This window comes from Cygnus olor, chromosome 5 (assembly GCF_009769625.2).
Source record: "Cygnus olor isolate bCygOlo1 chromosome 5, bCygOlo1.pri.v2, whole genome shotgun sequence".
Classification (NCBI taxonomy): domain Eukaryota; kingdom Metazoa; phylum Chordata; class Aves; order Anseriformes; family Anatidae; genus Cygnus; species Cygnus olor.
Genome location: NC_049173.1, coordinates 32,612,141 through 32,630,885, shown reverse-complemented (window position 1 = coordinate 32,630,885; position 18,745 = coordinate 32,612,141). Strand labels below are relative to the sequence as shown.

The 18,745-nt window shown below is 52.2% G+C and overlaps 1 protein-coding gene across 3 annotated transcripts in view; it reads left to right on the top strand.

Moving 5' to 3' along the window:
* Positions 1-18,745, top strand: part of CREB3L1 (cAMP responsive element binding protein 3 like 1) — a 45,207-nt gene that overhangs the window by 17,331 nt on the left and 9,131 nt on the right. For 2 of the 3 annotated variants that reach the window (XM_040558677.1, XM_040558675.1), the window contains exons 2-8: positions 6,144-6,372; positions 11,082-11,242; positions 12,937-13,015; positions 13,948-14,108; positions 14,625-14,774; positions 15,616-15,674; positions 17,902-17,970. In XM_040558677.1, coding sequence (XP_040414611.1) covers positions 6,144-6,372; positions 11,082-11,242; positions 12,937-13,015; positions 13,948-14,108; positions 14,625-14,774; positions 15,616-15,674; positions 17,902-17,970 — 908 coding nt within the window. The remainder of the gene's footprint in view (positions 1-6,143; positions 6,373-11,081; positions 11,243-12,936; positions 13,016-13,947; positions 14,109-14,624; positions 14,775-15,615; positions 15,675-17,901; positions 17,971-18,745) is intronic. The other variant, XM_040558676.1, reaches the window with a different exon arrangement.

Below are 18,745 nucleotides of genomic sequence, written 5' to 3'. Positions count from 1 at the left end.
CTTCCCCTGATCGTGTCTTGAGCCTCCGTCGTCCCTCCTAGGTCTTGTGGCGCCTAGCGCTGGAAATTGTAAATCCAGGCCCCTTGGCACAGGTGCTCGGTGGAAGGAGGTTTCCACAAGGAGCTCTGCCGGGACTCCGCGAGGCAGCGGGGACATGGCTGAGGCTGCTTCCAAAGAATTACAGCTCGAAGCACCTTCGCTCTGAGGGGCTGTGTGCCCTGCGGGGATGGCACAGCTCGGCTGTGGGGAAGCAGGTCCCCTGCCTTGCTTTCAGTGACACTACACCCCACCTACACACCCCTTTTCCTGTCATTCTGCATTATTCTACAGAAGGCAATAAAATCTTGGGCTGGTTCCAGATAAGGTTGAGCTAAGCCCTCTGCCGCTTGGAGGCTGGGTGTCAGGGAGGTGTCTGGTTTATGTGCAATCCGAGGTCACGAAACTGAAAATCATCTTGGGTTACCTGGGCATTACTGGCAGTCTCAGAAAGACAGGACTGCTGCTGCTTGGAATGCTGGAGGGAAATAGCTTTGGGGTTTGCAGATGGTTCAGGTTGAAGTGCTTCAGCCATGCCATGCAGAGATATAATGACAGTAGGGGGCAAACTGCCTAGGCAGAATAGGGGCATGGGCTGAGCAGGAGTGGAGCAGCAGGGAGCTGTGGTACATGAGGGGTGAGAGGAGACACAAAGAGCCAAGCAGGTCAGGACACAGGGGCACCAGAGGGGTTTGAGAGAGCTGAGAGGTGGTTCGATGGCCGCTTGTGCCCCATGGGGGTGCACATGCACCAACTAGACCGTGAGGAGAAGTGTGCACAGCATCTGTCCATCCTGCATGGATCCTGTTAATGCTCTCAAGACCTTCACTTTCATAAGCTCTGCAATTCGCTGCATTTTAAAGCGAGCAGAAGGACTGTCTGGAGTGTATGGGCTCTTCTTTCCTGGAATGTAAAGGAAACCTCGGCTGTGAAGCTGGAGTGCAGGGGGCTTCATTCCTTAGTGAAAGCAGAGAAGGGAAATGCAGATGTCACAGCTGGGACAGAAGATTTATCTTGGCAAGCAAAGAGGAAAAATACTTTCAAAAATAAAAGAGAAAAGTCAGAAGAATCCCCTCCTCATCTGCACTGCCTGCCAGCACAAGCAGAACCTCCAACCTGCAAAGGCCCTTCGTCTCCTGGGCCTGGGCTGCCGCCCAGCTGGATTAGCCCCTTGCTGCTTTCTCCTTGGAGCGAGACCATCATAGTGGGAGCATGGAGGCTGTGAGAACTAAACTGATCCTGAAGGGAGATTGTCTCCAAACAACTCTGCTGGAGGTGGGGAGAGGAAAGTCACCATCAAAGGATGGATGTGTGAAAGGGAAAGGGAGAGACAGAAGTGACCACAATGCAGAAGAGGATGCAGGGAGAGGAAACAGTCCCCTCCTTCAGCTGTCTGTGGGCCACTGGGCTACTGTAGTGGCACCTCAAGGTGCCCCATGCACAGCTGGCAGTGGAAAAAGCTCAATGCTTCAGTCTCTGCTTGGGGGCCCCCAGAGGTCCAACACCAGCTCTGGGTGGGGGCAAATAGAGAGCTTGCATTTGGATGTCTGGATGCCTTACATTAGCTCCCAAGATAACTGCTGTACAACAGGAAGGGGTGTTCGAATGAGAAGTGCACGCACGCACACGCAGTTTGCTATTTAGACAACCCTAAGCATGAGGTCAGGATGAAAACATGTGGTGGAAATATGTTTGGAAGATTCGGTGCCTATGTCGGTCACCAGGAGTGGGAGGGAGCAGGAGCCAGCAGCTGACAGATTCGCACTCTCCCTGCAGCTGAGGTGGCCTCAGCCTGAGCAGATTCTCCTGTGGCATCAGAGCAGCTTCGGGCTGCCTGGAGACAGGGGGGTCATCGCCTCCCCTGTACCTGCACACCCAGGTTTGTCCCCTTTGGGCACTGCTTCCCCATCCTCCTGGAACCACGCTGAGGGGGATGGGCAGCTAGAAATCAGGCTTGGATCAGGAAATCCAGCACATCCTCGCCATTGCGTTTCTGTCCCTTGGCTGCCCCCTCCCTGACCGCTCACTGGTAATACAGCTTTGGAAACACATCTCGTGCTATTTCTTGGCTTTTGAGCATAGTTAGAAGGAGAAGGAAGGAGGGTGTGAAAGGGAGGGGGAGATAGCAGGAGGGAATAATGCAAAATGAGACTGTGCTGTGAGCTCCGTATCCCATCTGGAAGCTGTTTTCCCCCAGTACACTTCACACCCGCTCCCTCTGGCCCAAGATGGTAAGGAATCACGTTTCCCAGTTGACTGGTCCCCCTTGCTCAAGCCAGGCCCGTCTGCATGAAAGCTACTTGAGATATCTTAAAGGACGATCTCAGCAGAGTTGCAGGTCCCTTCACTGTCACAATTAGTAATGCTTGGCCAGTTCCCTCAGGAGCGGGAGCTGGCTAGAAGATGCTCTTGAAGAGAGAGCCTAGACGGTGTGAGGTGATGAGCCTGCTCTGCTTCTGCGTCTCTGTACATCCCACCATCCCCACCAATGCCTGTGCACTCTTTCTTGGACCTTCTACTTACACGTGCCCCTGGTCTGCTGAGATGTTCATTGCCGTGGTATCACAAAAATCTCTCCACAGCCCCACACAGTCATTCCATTTAGTGGTAGCACGTGCAGGCCTTCAGCTGTGCTTGCCCCAGTCCGTGTGGGAAGGAAGGGCAGGTACAGCACCTTCCCAGGCACGTCGGCTTCCAGCCAGCGTAAAACTACAGCTCATTTGGTCAGGCAATTAACCAGCTCCTGTTATCACTCAGAAACTAGGAGCACTGACTCTGCCATGCTCTGCCTCACCTGATCCACACAGCCCCAAGACACTGCACCCTGGGACCTGCAGTTATCCAGAGCATTCACTCACACACGATAGGGAAGAGAGCAGCTGAAGCCTTCTCTGAGTTTTGCCAGATAAGTGCAGCTCTCCCGCTGAGAATGGGTGGCACAGAGTCTGTATGATCTGGGCCAGCAGGCTCGATCTAGGCTAACTCGCAGTGGTTTTGATGACACTGTCCAAAATAGCTCTGGGCTGCTCTTCACTGTGCCCACCACAGTTGGATCAGGACAAGAGGACACTTTTCCCTGTTACCATGTGGTTACACCCATGGGTACCATTAGTAATCAGAAGTTTATCCTAAAGCTAATGATACCTGTTGGCATCAGGAGGGGACAAAGCCCACCCAGCAGACACAGCAATCTTCTTGGGACTTAGTGGTGTACTTTCCTGCTTGTCCTGTAGTCTCTGTTGTGGATTTAGCCAGCTACAAAGCCATGTTGTTATCCTTGGTTTACCCTTCCTTCTATTTTCCTTTGCCTCTTGCCTCCTTTTCTGAATAAAATAGCAATCTCTAGCTCTGTGTGATTGATGGGAGATGAAAAGGGGCTGCTTTGTCTCTGTCTCTTGGGAGAGAGCAGGCTTCAGGGGAGCTGAGCTCCTGCATCTCTGGAAGAACGGTGCTGCCTCTTCATCCTCACTTGGACGCAGGGAGGTCCTGCTGACAGCCTGCTGTGGGGTGTCTAAAAGAAGAACCACAAACCCGCAAGGACTTCTGCTGATTTTTGTGCCTGAGTTGATGCTCAGCCTCTTCCTCTCATTACTGATGTCTCACCCCTTAGCCACTGCTGGGGCAATTTTTTGGTTTCAGAGTAAACCCAGAGGCACATCTCCTCCTCTTGCCTCTGGGCGGGTTTGTCCTACAATGACAAGACTGTTGATTGACCAAGATCCTTGTTCTGAGTGTGGGTGGCAAGCTGCTAAAAGACAGTGAGTGGAACTAATGCATAAATGCATCTTCTCCCTGACTGTCTTCACTCCCACCTCTGCCTTTGTTAATGCAAAGTTGTGAAAGAAATGTGAAGCATATGGCGGAGTCACAGACGGTTCTCCCTGCAGCTGTCCATCCAGCCCCGCTTCTCTTAGAGGGTTACGTGGTCACTCTAGTTTTGATGGCTGTGACAGTACGTATACGATTTGGAGGCCTCGTGTCAGATCTCGGCTCTGCTGTGGTCTCGTGATGCACTGGCAGCCAGAGGTCTGAATCCCTTCACTTTTCCGCGGTTACATTCTCACCCTTACCGTAAGGGTATCATGTTCATATCCTGTGTTTGCTTGTGTTGTTTGGAGAGAGCAAGACAAAGAACAGCTGTTACATGAGCAGGCACTCTCTGGGGTTAATGCTCAGGACTCCAAACTCTCTTACCCCTCTGTGCTGTAGGATAGGCCAAAACGTGGTTTGCCAGGGCTTTTTAGATAAATATCTAACCCAATTCCATCTGCTGACTCAGCTCCTTCCAAAGAACGGTTATGCTCAGCACAGATGGGAGGTGTCTGCTGTCGCTCAATTCAAGCGCAGAAATGCTTCTAGGCAACTTGGAAATGGCTGGGTAGCTTTTACCAAGCTGCCTCGCCAGCCCTGCTTCCGGTATGGGAACAAGTGGAGGAAACTTCAGCCCCGGCATCCCAAGGAGGGCCTCAGCTCTGGGATTTAGCATGAGTGCGCCTTCGCCGCCGTACCTGCACGAGCAGTGTCTGCCCTCCCTGGGATGGCAGTGTGTCGGGCTGTCTGTCACTCCAGGCAGCCGAGTGCGCATCTGGTTTTTAAACTGAGTGGCTGAGGGACGATGTTAGGGTGTGAAGGGCACTGCCGTGATGGAAACTGCAGCAGCTCACTGCCTCCCTCTCCCCCTCTGTGGGAAGCGTGGGTCTGTTCAGGTGGAGCCTCCTTCGCTCCCCAGCCTCACCCTGCACTCTGACAGCCTGCGTAATGTTGACAGAGTGATATTGTGCTCAGGTAAAACAAATATACCTTCCTGTAGGAACAGGAACCTGCAGGCTCCGACATCCGGGGTCCTCTGGCCAACACCTCCGTCAGTCCCAGAGGTGGGGAAAGAAAGGCCTGTGTGCACCCCCTGCTCCTCCAGGAGCTGGGCTCCTTCCCGAGCTCGGCTCTCCCACTGGAATGCACTGGCGTTCATGCCTCTGCTCCAGGACCTGCGTGCTCTCTCCCACTCTCTTTCACCCATACCCTATTGCTCTTGGTATTTCAGTATGCTGCTTTCAATGCCTTTCTGCCCACCCAGATGCTTTTGCAGGCGGGGGGGGGCCCAGTCTGACTCGGCTGAGCTCTCTCCAGTTCATTTAAGTTGCACAGTTCCGTCTGTGTAATACAGTCACTTGAATGTATCTGTCTTTTCTTTCCTCTCTGTGAGCCAGAAGCCTCAATCTGCCAACAAATGGGATAATTTTTCAGCTGGTGTTTGGCAATCATAATTTTTCTCCCTGCCCAACCAGTGCTTTGTTGTAGCAAATGGAAAAGTTAGCGATCTGACTTCTGAATAGGAGGATGTGCCTCAAAGGAAGCAGGTTCCCTGTGGCATCAGGAGCCCAGCTCCACAGCCACCCCGGCCAGATTTACTGGCTGTTACTGGAGTGATTAGTGGAATGATTGTTTGTTGTTAACAGCCCATCTGTAGTGTTTAAACTTCATCGGGGAGCAGAATTTCACAGGCATTATCTGGCTGAAGGACAGCTTCATATGGTCCACAGAGGGGCTGTGAAATCCCAGAGGAAATTAAATACAACAGGGGGCCTTTCTGTTATGTTGATCCAACTGATCTTTTTTTTCTCTGATAGAAATCAGCAGCTGGTTTGATGTTCTCTGGGGCATCAGAGTGCCTATTGCTGCTGGCAGAGAACATGAGAAAGTGTCTGTCACCACAGACAGGTGCTGAAGACCATGATTTTCTGCCACACTTGCATTTTGTCATCACAGGGATTTCTTGCCTTGTGCTCTGTTTGGCTAGGTGTCGTAGTGAGATGATGCTGGGAAGCTGAAGATAGTTACACACTGAGGAGGGAGGGGATGTAAGAATATAGAAGAGTTTCGTGAGTGTTTGTGGCATAGATAAACAGGCAGAGACGCTGAACAGCACCTAGGCCCTTTCTATCTAGATTTGTAGTGTTTTTAACAAACTGATGCAAGAAAGGGATAGCAACTGCATTTTCCCATCCAGAAAGGGCTGTCACTGAGGTTTGGCTCTCAGCGCAGAGGAAGGCTCTAAGATCCATCCTGGACTTGACACTAACAATCCCTCTCCCTTGGTCTTTCCTCAGCATTTCTCCGAGAACCTGGATCACTTCTCCGACAACATGGAGGATTTCTCCAACGACCTCTTCAGCAGTTTCTTCGATGACCCAGTGCTGGCCGAAAAGAACCCGCTGCTGGACATGGACCTGGACCCACCCACTCCAGGCATCCAGGCAGAGCACAGCTACTCCCTCAGTGGAGACTCTGCTCCCCAGAGCCCCCTCATGCCTGTCAAGACTGAAGATAATGCTAACGGTGAGCGTGAGACGTGCGCACTGCACAGCTTCAGGCACATCTGTTAGCAGAGGCTCTGGCTGCCTTCCATATATAAGGACAAACTGGCTATTCCTTGGGCTTGCGCATGGCTAATCCAGGGAAGAATTTGATCTGCCATTGTCAAACACAGCCCACATTTTTTCCTTCGGTTTGTGCTCTGACGGCCACATTGCTCCTTTGCCGGGCTAACATACTTACGAGGATAATAATTGGCTGTGGTTCTGCATGCTGCCAGCTTCTGGCAAGCAATAGGCAAAGTCTTTTTAGGATCTTGCAAGCCTGGGTGTGGATGCCCCAGATCCAGGTCTGTTTTGGCATCCGTCAGCAGGGTTTTGGCTTGGATAGAGGAAGCATGCGTCTCTGGCTGCAACCAGTGCTGGTACATGTGGAAAGCTAAGTGGCTTCTTTACCAGCAGATCTTTTAGCAGGAGACAGAGAGGAACAGTCATTTCAAAACCTATTTTTAAAACAATTCATTTCAGGATAATTTATGATGGCTGGATATTTTTAGAGCCGTCCTTGCAGAGAGTCCTGTAATTTGCGGGACTGTGTGGGTGTCCCAACAGCTGATGGACAACCAGGCTGCCTGAAAAAGCAGTGGCACAGGCTCAGTATACACAGAAGAAAGCCATTACTTTGAATGAGAGTGAGACCTGGGACAGAGGCTTCCCTATTATGGCCAGGAAGGATCCCAGCTCTGTGGTACAAAGGCAGGAGGGGTGGAACTGGCCTTCACTGCCTCTTTGGTCCCTGCAAAGAGCACAGCCATTCCTACCATGTTCCGTAGGGGCCACTCGGAGAGGTGCTGGGAGAGAGGCTCGTGGCAGGCCGAGCAAGCTCTGCCTTGGTATCAAAAAGCTTTCCATTTGCATGGTTCTTTTTTCCTAGCTTTAACCCCAGTGCGGTCTTGGAGAGCACTCAGCCCAGACAGGCAACCAGGCAACTAACAAAAAACAAACCGGCGTGAGCGCACAGACGAGTCATTATTTTGCCCCTGCAAATGAACACAAGGAGGATGAGGCTTGGGAATGAGAGAAGCAAAAAGCATGAGTTGTAGAGAGCAGTGAAATGCTCCATGAAGCCCGGCTGCATGAAGCTACCTCAGGGACTCCTCCCTGGGACACTTGTCACCACATCCGCTCCTCTGTGTCTGGGCATACGCCTGCTTCAGCTGCAGTCTCTCCAAGGCAAGACCACGAGTCTCCTGAATGGAGTGTGACATTCCCCCTTGGGCAGAGGCCAGCACAGCATGAAGCACATAACCCAGGAGAGCTCCAGGTGGGCCTGACACTTGCTCTCCGAGGGTGCAGATGAGCTCTATACAGGGAGAGAAGCCTGCTATCAGTGCGGCAAGCACAGGGGTACCTATGCACCCCATCACGCAGTCGGATAATTCAGCCCATCTTTCCAGGGCTATCTTGGCTTGTAATGGGATGTGAGTCATATTGTAGTGTAGCCCTGAGTCAGGTCCAGTATTTGTAACACTGTGCAGTCCTTTTGGCACAGCTCCAGCCAGTCTCAGTCCTTTTAGACACTCAGCTCAAATTAATTACCCAGGAGTGGCTTTTCTTTAACATTAACCAAGCACTGCTTGGTCTGCAGAGCTCCTCAGGAATGCCCGGGCTCTGTCTAGGCTTGGAGCTGGCTGAGGATTGCTGTTTATCAGCTTTCTCCCAGCTTTGCTGCAGACCTCCAGCACTTCCAAATCCTGCCCCTTCCCACATGGTTCCCACTAACGTGGGTCAGCTAGGGCAAGCTGCTGGGTGCATTGTGACCCTGTTTATCAGTGGAGTCTGCTTTCCAGATGGTTTGCGCACACAGGCTGGCTGCTCCAGTTCTCAGTACCAGCCCTCAGTTCCGCAGGGTGTGATTCAATGCCAGGAGCGGGGAGAGCCGGGGTCGTGCAAAACAGTGGGTGCTGAACCAGCCCCAAGGCTAGTGACTGCACTCCTGTCCAGGTCCTGCTTCCTCACTGCTCTTTGTCTTACCACCTCTCTAACCCAGGACAGCTGTGGATATTTCACAGCCATACTTTTTCCCATTATGTACAGAGTACCAACAGCAGAAGATGACCTTCCTGGCATCCCTCACCCAGCAATATACTGTGGATTCTGCAGTGGTTACAGACTGGCCATACCTCTGAAATGTTCTCTCAGACGGCAGAACTTAGATGTGTCCACACAAAAGGCCTCGTTCTCAGTCCCACATTGACCCTCTCATGGCTTATATGTTTGAGTCTGCAACCCAATCATTCCCCAGATAAATCTCTGAGGGTGGGAAAGAGAGCAGGGTCAGAATGTAGACAGGAAACGGGAGGACAGCACATACTTATTTGGGTGTCTGCTCCTTGGGCTGTCTGGGCTGACAGCACAGGGGGCTGCTCTCTTGCTGAGTCAAATCTGAAGGGGGAAAACCCTTGGTGGTCTGCTCTGGTAACTTGCTTCAGCAGCAGCCCTCCCAGATGGAGGATGCCTCTGAGAAAAAGAGATGTGCAAAGTTTTGCAACAGAAAGGGAGGATGAGGAGAGTGAGGCTTAAAATCACAGTAAGGGAACTTCAGATTAGCCAATAGGCAAAACTTTCCCATCATGGGCATAGTGAAACCCTAGAAAAGATTTAATGGGGAAAGCTGTGGACTCCTAACCGCCTTGCAGAGGGATAAGATCAAGTCAGACAACCCTCTGCCAGGCCTGACACAGGTTTAGCTGGACTTGCCTGCAGTGGAGGCACAGACCGGAAGACCTCTCAAGACCCCTCATCTCTGTAACAGGCTGTGATCAGACAGAGAAAGTCCAAGGTTTTTTTTGTCTGCAAATACTTGTGGCTGTGTAACACCTTGCCTCCTTCTATAAGAAAGGGCTTGCTTGCATACCAGAGGTGACTGGGACTTCATTACCAGCTGTGGTTTTGATGTACATAGTCGGACAAAGAAAATGCAATTCAGTCTGTGTCTGCTCAGCGGCCTCTCGGTTGTCACGGCCATGCAGCGCACCCCTGCCTGATGTGCTCCCCAGTGCTGCTGGCCCTGCTGCATGGTGGAAGCTCCAGGAAGCGATCCAGCAGCACTGGGAGCAGCACGCTGAGCCACTACGCACACAGAGCAGCCACAGCAACTGGTGTCTCAGCTCGAAGGTTTCCAGCTACACAGGGAGCTGGAAAGAATGGGCTTCTGCTAGGAAGACCTATCCAGGCAGCAAACTAAGGGGTGCCAAACCAAAGATGGGAAGACATGCCACTGGCAAGGGGCAATACTGTGTTAACTGATGTAATTCCTGCCCAAGCTTTGGCACCATCGTGTTGAAGGATTCTACCCTGTCCTCTCCTGAGGGCAACATAGATGCCATGCATCCAAAAGATGCCTCTTTTGTGCCCTACTTTGTGCAGGCTTTCGTGGAGCTGAAAAGGACCTTTCTCCCCCTCTTCTCTTGCCAGGATGTCTTCTAGACTGGGCCCTGCACTGCAGAGCTGCTTTGGGCAGCAGACAGCTAGGCAGCTCCCCTGGGTCTGTGAGCGCTGTACGCATTGAGAAAAGTGCAGGGGGCCGGCGAGTGAGCCTGAATGTTGCCTCATGCTGAGCCAACTGGGGCACTATCTGGTGACATACTTAGCAAAAGTCTGTCCTGTGTCAAGACAAATGAGTTTCTGGTTGTCAGATAAAAAGGGGAAGGGAAGAGATGAGGATTAGAGAGGAGGATGCAGGCTCCAGGCCAGCTAGAAGTAGCTTTTTGGCAGGCTGAAGTGTTTGAAGAGCAATAAGGGGACCAAAACTTCAGAGCAGAGCCCAGGCAGCTCTCCTGCTTAGCAGCTTTTTTTTTTTTTTTCCACATCTGAGCTGCACCGCTGCCTGAATCCTAGCTCCTGGGATCTCTGCTTCCAGTGGTGAGCCCAGCTCATGCCACAGACGTGCATGGGACAGGGGCAGGCAGGGACTGAGGAGAGGGCCCCCACACAGCTCCTTTTGGTGCTCTTCAGGCATTTGCTGTTGTTCTTGCTGCTGCTTGTGCTCCTGCCAGCAACGGCAGCGTGGCAGGGCTGCATACAGCCTCTGAGCAGCACGGGGTGGCGGAGGTGAGACAGGGGAGCAGCACCACAAGCAAGGTGCCACACCAGACTTCTTTCATCCTCTCCTCCTTCGTGCAGCAAAGCTCTGGTACTCAGCACAGCATCGGCAGGAGGTCAGAGCAGCACGTATGGACCCCCGTCAGCCTTTCGCTGCCTTCACGCTTGCCCTCTTTGCAGCTCGCTAGCACAGAGGTGGTGCTATTCTTGGTAACACGCCTGGCAGCTCTGTGATGCTGCCCGTGCTGCCTGAGGAACCCAGCCCAGCATCCTTCTCACACAGAGCTCTAAATACAAATAGGCTCCAGAGGATAGATTGAGACATCAGTGGGGAAGAAACCCTGCAGCTGTCCTCCAGCACGGGCTGCGCAGCGAGAGCAGAGAAGAGCAGAGACACAATCCCTGTAGCTCTGTCCTGTCTGCACCCCACAGGCTGGGGGCTTGTTCCTTTTTGTTCCCTCTGTTGTGGGCTTGCACATGCTTGTGTGGTGACAGTGCTAAACTTGGAAAGGCAGCCTCCCTGGGGGAGGGGGGAGAAGCTGTCTGCATGGCTTTGGTTTTTTTTTTTTTTTTTTTTTTTACTTGTCCTGTTCTTGCTGGAGTTTGACTCTCACGTTGTGCGTGTTTCAGAGCTGGAGAATGGAGTGTGGTCTCTGGGGCCCAAACTCTGCTCCATCATGGTGAAACAGGAACAGAACCTGGCTCTAGACCTGCCTGAGTCCCAGCTAGCTGCCAGCTCCATACCAGTGCTGAACCTCAACCCTCTGCAGAGACTGCCAGTCCCCGAGGAGGTGAGCCCATCTAAGATCCATCGGGAACCCAGGCTCTCACACAGCAGCACCCCTGCTGGTGTGGACCCAGCCATGTGACTGCAGGGTCCTGCTAGGTGATTTAGCTGCTGGACAGACGGAAGAAGGTGATGCAGAACCCAGATAGTGCATTATTTGTCATTCCTCTCTTGAAATAGCTGTCAGAGAAGCACCAAACCTTAGGCTAGCTAGAACTGTCTTCTCGATTCCTTCAGCGAAGCTACAAGACAGTTTATCCTTCCAGAGAAAGCGATGGAAGGAGGGTTTTCTCTGGCACAGAAGGCTTTACAATCTGGGTTAAATACAAGCGTGTTTCCTTGGCACAAAAGCCAAAGGCTTTTAAGCTCGCACATGCTGGAGGCCTGTCCCCTCCAATCTGCCAATATTTCTGTAACCACTCTTTTGCTTATTTTCATTGACTTTGGATTACATTTTTTCTCAGAGAGCAGTGTCAGTTAATGTGATGCCAATGACCCCACTACTTCTGAGTACAGAACCCTGCCCTGCCACTGTCTTTTTCATGGTCTTGGGCTTATCATATGGCCTCTCACTTTTATCAGCTGCTCACTGGAAATGGAAGCCCCACTCCAGGTCCTCCTCGCATTTTCCTATGAGGAAATGGGAACTATTATTTAAGAAACAAGGGGCGAAGTCAGTTGGTCATATCTAAGTTCTTAAGAAGTCTGTTTGTCTGAAGGAGAGTCACTTATGCCACTGCTGTGTGGGAGGAAGCTGGGGGCTCAGTTTGGCTGTCCTTGAGTCCAGCCGTGTTGGACAGGAAGGTCTGACCAGTCTCACACGAGCCTCAGCTATCTTGTAGCTGCTCAGCAGATAACAGGAGAGCATCTCTGGGGTTCACTTCCTTTTTTCACTCATGCTGAGCATCTTCCCATTTAAACAACCTTCCAAAACAAATGTGTACTTCCAGCCAAAACTGTGCACAAACTTCCTCCACTATTTACACAGCTTGAACTTGCTGTGCCCTCGAAGCTCTGCTGTGTGTGCTCGGCAGCCATACCATGGCGCTCTCTCAGCTGTGTTTACAGTCTGGAGGAGTTTGCAATGTGTCTGTTCAGTGTAAAAACTCCCCCAGCCTGTGGTGGCCTGGGGGCTGGTGAGCCAGGGAGCTGAGGGGCAGCACAGCCCAGATGGAAAGAAAAGTACTCTTTATTTAACTCTCAATCCCCTCCAATTGGAAACAGATGCCCAGTGGTCCTGGTGAAGATCATGTGAGCAGGATGGGGGTTTTGTTCTGTTTCTTTTTCTGTACAACCTCTATACTCCCATTTCTAATGAAGGCAGATCAAAGAGGGGCTTCCCATGGTAATGCAGAGGTTGGTTTAAATTGCGCTGTCTGGGTCTAGCAAGGGAAGAATTGCCAAGGATAAAAGTAGCCTCCCTCTCGGAGGTACTCGGTGCACGAGTTGGCAGCACATCCATCTGCCACTGCCTGTTCCTCTGCAAACACGTGTTTGCACTCTTTCTGCCCAGCGACACAGTCTTCAGGGGGTTTGGACTTGGCTGCTGTTGTGTGCAGTGAGAGGCTGCTTTGGGGCCGAGCTGTGATATGGGGCAGAACACAGAGCGGGGAGCAATGGCTGGGAGCAGAACTGGTGGGAGCCCCTGGGCAAGGGAAGCGACAGCATCCAAGAACTCCTTCTGCTTCTCTTCCACAGACTCCCATAGAAATGACTCCAGCACCTGTGATCAAAGCTGAACCCAAAGAGGTGAACCAGTTTCTAAATGTACCTGCAGGTAAGAAGATAGAATTTGCTGGTTGACATAAATTCCTCTAAATTACTCAGATATAGATCATCACTATACAACACCTGAGAGCAGAGCCACATGTAGTACTGAGCTACAGGCCAATAGATGAGTGGGCACGGCACGGTTCCAACTCAGGTCTGTGTCTGGACCGACAGTCACACACAGAATTGTTCAGACAGGGAGTCCCAGGCAAAACAGGCTACCTCAGAGCTGGAAATATGCAAGAGTGCCTTTAAAATCCTCAGAGGGACTGCAGCATTATCCAAAAACAACCATCTGAAAGTCAGGATATTCAGGATCCAGTTTAATTTGAAAGAAACCCAAGCATCTGAAAGTCCACCGATGTACAAATGAAAGCACTATAGGAACTCCCACTCTGCCTCAGAGGGACATTCCTTAGGCATATTCCCACCTCCATGAAGGCCCCCAGGGCTCTCTAGTACAAAGTGGGGACAGTTTTCAAGTGCTTGGCAACCAGCTGAGTGACCAGAGCCCCTTTGGATCAAGTGTGCTGGCAAGTGTGCGAGCCCTGTGGTGCTTTTGGAAGAACTCTTCTCCTACAGAGCTTCCTGTACATGTGAACAGGCTATGGAGCAAAACATCACGGGCTTTGTACTCCATTTTGGTTGACACCAGGGCAGCTTATTGCTTTGTAAATACCTTCAGTGCCTTGGCAAAGCCCCTGACAATTCTCTGACTCCTGCAGTTCCTAGTTTAGCACATTTGAGGTCAGCCTCACCTCTGTCTTGGGCAACACTCAGTCCAGCCTTGTTCTTAGAGCCACCCCACCTTTTAAAACTCATCACCCTCTCCTTTCAGTCCTGTTTTATGGCAGTGCCTTTTCCTGTTGCTACTCAGGGCACTGTGACTGTCCCAACAGTTGACATGACAGCCATTGACTCAATATCCTTAATTCTCAGTAGATGACCTGGTGCAGATGCCTCCAACTCCGCCCAGCAGCCACGGCAGTGACAGCGACGGATCCCAGAGCCCCCGGTCCCTGCCTCCCTCCAGCCCAGCCCGACCCGCTGCTCGCTCTTCTACTGCCATCTCCTCCTCACCTCTCCTCACAGCACCACACGTAAGGAGGCAGCAGGATGTCGCTGAGACACGGGGCTCCTTGGTGCTCAGAGGGGGCTGGAGGCTTTCTGTGGCTCTCTTGGGGGGTCCTGTCCTCGTTAAGGTTTCCTAGCTGAAACACCCTGCCAAAGCAATGTGATGTCCTGGCACAGGGGTGTGGGGACAGGTTGGTGTTCACAGGAGCGAGGAGAGGCCCAGTGAGTCCTGCAAAATGCCTACCAGCAGCTACCTTGTTTTAGCAAGTGCTGTCTTTCAGCCCATACTTTGGGGAGTGGCTTCTGCCCTGGGGGATTTTTTGAGGAAGTTAATGGAAGAGAAAGGAGTAACTGAGCAGGTGACCTTCCAGGTAAAGAGGAAAGCAGCTGCTGAGTTGTGTCCCCAGGATCAGGGTGACAGCAGGAAGGAGCACTGCACTGTGCCTATTTGTACTGCACCCCTAGCTGCTCTACAAGACTTTAAGGAGGACCGCTGGGATAGGACTCCTTGCTGATGCTGATAGCTGCTCTCTGTGTTTCAGAAGTTACAAGGGACCTCTGGCCCTCTGCTCTTGACTGAAGAGGAGAAACGCACCTTGATTGCTGAGGGCTACCCAATTCCTACTAAGCTGCCCCTCACCAAAGCAGAAGAGAAAGCACTGAAGAGGGTCAGGAGGAAAATCAAGAACAAGGTGACTGCAAAAAACATAACCGTGAGGTTCCCTTGATTCCAGAGCAGCTTCATCTGACCACTGCTATAGTTATCCTTGCCTCCTCAGCTGCGGTGCAGCTCAGAAGAGGTGGGATCCCACCTTTGATGCACTGGCACAAGCCTCCCGATCCACATAAATGGTGCCATGGGTCATAGAATGGTTTGGGTGGGAAGGGACCTTAAAGATCATCTAGTTCGTCTGTGTAGGCATGCTGTGCATGCAGCTGTAGCTGGAGAGTGTGGCTTCTAGCCCATCCCCTGCAAGTACATGGCCTGGGATGGGGCCCACAAGCTAAGACATCATAGATCAGACCGATTGTCCTGGTCAGGCCTCTCTGTGGGGACACGGAAACAAGAGCCACTTCACAGCATAGGACATGAGCGGTTAACAGAGCTCATTAGCCAGGCAGAAGCTATCAGACTGTGATTGGAAAGCATCTTGTGGGAGAAATAACGAGACCCTGAATTAGTCACCCAGTGACTCAGAAGTGGTCTGGGGCAGAATCTGCCCAGATGGCCACAGCACGTACCCGTGTGAGTCAGAGGAGTTAAATGCAACCCAAAAGATGCTCTCAGCAGCAAGGGGATCAGGCATACTGCAACAAATGGTTGTGGTCTACAGGCCAAAGAAGGCTGTATGCCTGCAGCATCCATCCCTCCCAGAGACCAGTCGGAATAGCAGACTGGAAGATGCCTTCCCCGTTTACCTGAGGGTGCTGTATATGGAGGGAGCAGACAAGACAAGGGGACCACAAATAAATGTCTAGAGGCTCCAGATACTCTAGATACTGACTCCTCTCTGATGGCTGCCCCTCTCACAGATCTCTGCTCAGGAGAGTCGCAGGAAGAAGAAGGAATATGTGGAGTGTCTAGAGAAAAAGTAAGTTTCTTCTTTTCAGTCTTACCTTTGACAAAGGATCCCTGTTCCTTCAAACCCCTCTTTCTAGTGCTTTCGGCTCTGACAGCCCCCTTGGTCCCATCCATTTGTAGTTATTCTTTCCCACAGCTCCTCAGTTCAAAGGTGGCTGAGTCAGGGTCAGGGCTCCCCCCCCCTCTCACTTCCAGTATGGTACGAAGATGGGTGCAGAAGCTCCACTCAGCAGTGACATCATGGCTTAGGTTGGTTGTTAGAACCGCTTCTTACCAAGATGGTGAATTTTAAAATGCCAGAAGAGCAGCAGGAATTTCTGCTGTCTCCGTATGAGACTCGGTATCTGCCCCTAGCGGGGGGTTACTTATTTGACATTGGGAAGCAATCAGCAGTCACTGGACTTGCAGTGGACTGTAAAAAAAAAAAAAAAAAAAAAAAAAAGACTTATTTTCAACTCAGAAAACTACTGACTTGCTCAAAAAGCACAATTCCTTGCAAGGCTGGCTGCACAGAAGTTTGGTTTGGGATCCTGCCCCTACTCCCCTCCCTCCTAGAAATCCTCTTCCAGGATGAAGAATGCTCTAGAAACCTAGTGTTTCCAACTGCTTAGTTTGGCTGGTCCCCTACAGAACATGGGCCATTTTGGCTGCCAGCAAGGTGGGATTTGGGGTAAGAGTCACGTTCCTCACTAGAAGTTGCTCCTAATTTGCCTGTCCCATAAGGAGTAAGCCCTTGGAGGGCAGTGACTACAGCTTTTCCCCTTCTCCCCATGAGGTGGAGACACAAGCATCTGACAGCAAGAAAAACACTGCACTGTTGGTATTACCATCTTCCCTTCCCTTTCCCCTTTCCCTGCATGAGCTTTGTTTTGCTCCTTGCAACCCTCAGGTCCTGCAGGTACGACAAGCATAAGCCTAAGGTGACATCACATGACAGTGACATATGTCACCGAGGGTTGAAAATAACTCCTGAGGGCCTGATCCTGTGATCCTCTCCATACTGGCAGCCCCGGTGGACGTTCCCAGGCTAAGAAGAATGCAGGGATCCAGCTGTAAACTCACATTTCTGTTTAAATACCATCTCGTTCCGTGTTATTAACACCACCTGAGATCAGCAAAATGGAAAAAAAATCCTCCAAACCCAACCTTAATTAACTCTTCCCCCGATGCTATTTGTTTATCTTGCCTAAGTGCACAGAAATGCTGAATGAAAACAGATGACTCAAGGCACCTTCAAGTTCTCACGCCCTTCCACCAGCAGCACCTCGGTGTGTGTCCAGACATCAGAGGACATCACCTCTAGCTGGTGTCCCACACTGCCACCCCGATCCTTCACGCTGGGGATGGGGAGGTGGCCGGCCTTGTTCAGTGGCAGGTCCGGGGCTTTCTGTGCTGGGGCCTCATCCCCAGACGTGGCTGCGGTGCCTGTGCGCACTCAGTGCTCTGTAACGCTAGCGCGTTGCTGTGACAGATGGCTTTCAAACAATGCCAGGTTTAAATGCAAACCAAAAGGAGCATTCAGTGAATTTTTTTTTTTTTTTGAATGCAACAAGTCGGTCATCTTGGCTTTCTGCAACGTCCGTACTTGGGCCCTTCAGCATTCAGTTTGACACCTTTGCTGTAAGCCCAGTTTTTACACGGAACGCCTGGCTTGGAGGTGGTGCTGGAAACCCTTAGCACGACCAGGCTGCGTCCCTGGGCCTGGAGATAACTTGTCCGGAGCACAGCACAACCACTTTCCTCTCGGGAGCGGTGGGAGGCAGCCTGCAGGTTCTCTGCTGCCCTCAAGTGCCTGCAGTCAGAGCTGGCCCAGCGTTTGCTCAGAGCTGCCCGCTTGCCCTGTGCAGGGCACCGAGCCAGGACAGGTCCTCGCTCTGGGTGGGAGAGGTGTGAATTTGTACCCCCCGGTTCCTTTGCGGTTCCTTCAGCCCCAGAGGGAGTTGGAGGGGATGGAAACACCTGCATATCCCCGTGTCCTGCGTGCAGGGGGTGCTGCCGGCTCTCCCAGACCTCAGGAAAGCCTGGGCTGTTGCACTTAGCTGTCCACCCGCACTCACATCCACTTTTCCCTGGGGTCTGGTGGCAGCCAGGCAAGCCAGGAACATCTGGCTCCAAGACCACATCTGCAGGCAATGGATGAGGCCACTGAGCCTCCCCACTGCCAGAGAGGCAAGGCCAACGTCTGCTTCATCTGACCAGCCCCTGTAACTAACCAGCCGTGGGTTTTATTCCCACAGGGTTGAAACATACACGACAGAAAACAATGAACTCTGGAAAAAAGTGGAGACCTTAGAAAACGCAAACAGGTAAGAGGGGCTAAACCTGACCTCCCTGTGAAGTGTGCAATGGAAGGGAGGCCAGGGGAGCGCTGGGGCAGGAGGGAGAGGAGAGAAAGGCAGCACCCCAGCTCCTGGCGGGGCGGGCGCCGCACGGCGAGGCGCTGGTTTTCAGCCCGTGGCAGCAGCGAGGCAGCTGGGTTTGGTTAGCGAGCTGGAATGTTTGTGTTGGGACGGCCAGGCCGCGCCGCAGCGAGGGGAGGGAGGCAGGGAGGGAGTTTTCTCCCATCTCTTCCTCCTTCTCCCTGCAGCCCTTCTGGCTCACGCTGCCCTCCCTGTAGCCCTCTAGGCCTCTGGCTGTCTCCAGGGCAGCAGCTCCAAGGGAGGCCCCGTGCAACAGCCTCTCAAGTCTGCTGTTTCTGCTCTTCTGCGCATCGGGCAGCTGTTTCAGGTTTCTCTTGAGAAACAGCTGAACAGAGTTGGTGCGTACAGGGAAAGCCCCTTCCTCTAGTACAGGCATGGATTCCAGCTCCCTCCACATCCAGGGCAACTCCCTGTGCAAGTGGTGCCAGTGGGAACTGTGCAGTCCAGTCCCCCAGCCCTTGCCATGCCTCATCCTCTGGCAAAGCAAGGCTGGAGGCTCTCCCTGCAAGCCTGGAGATTTTCCTTCCCATCTGCTGCTGCTGCCTGCCTGAAAGGAGCAAGCTGCTCCCACAGCCCCGGAGCAGGCTCCTGGCTTCCTTAGCCAAGACCAGAGTCTTGGGTGAGCATTTGTGCCCCAAGATGCAGAGCCGGCCAACAGAGC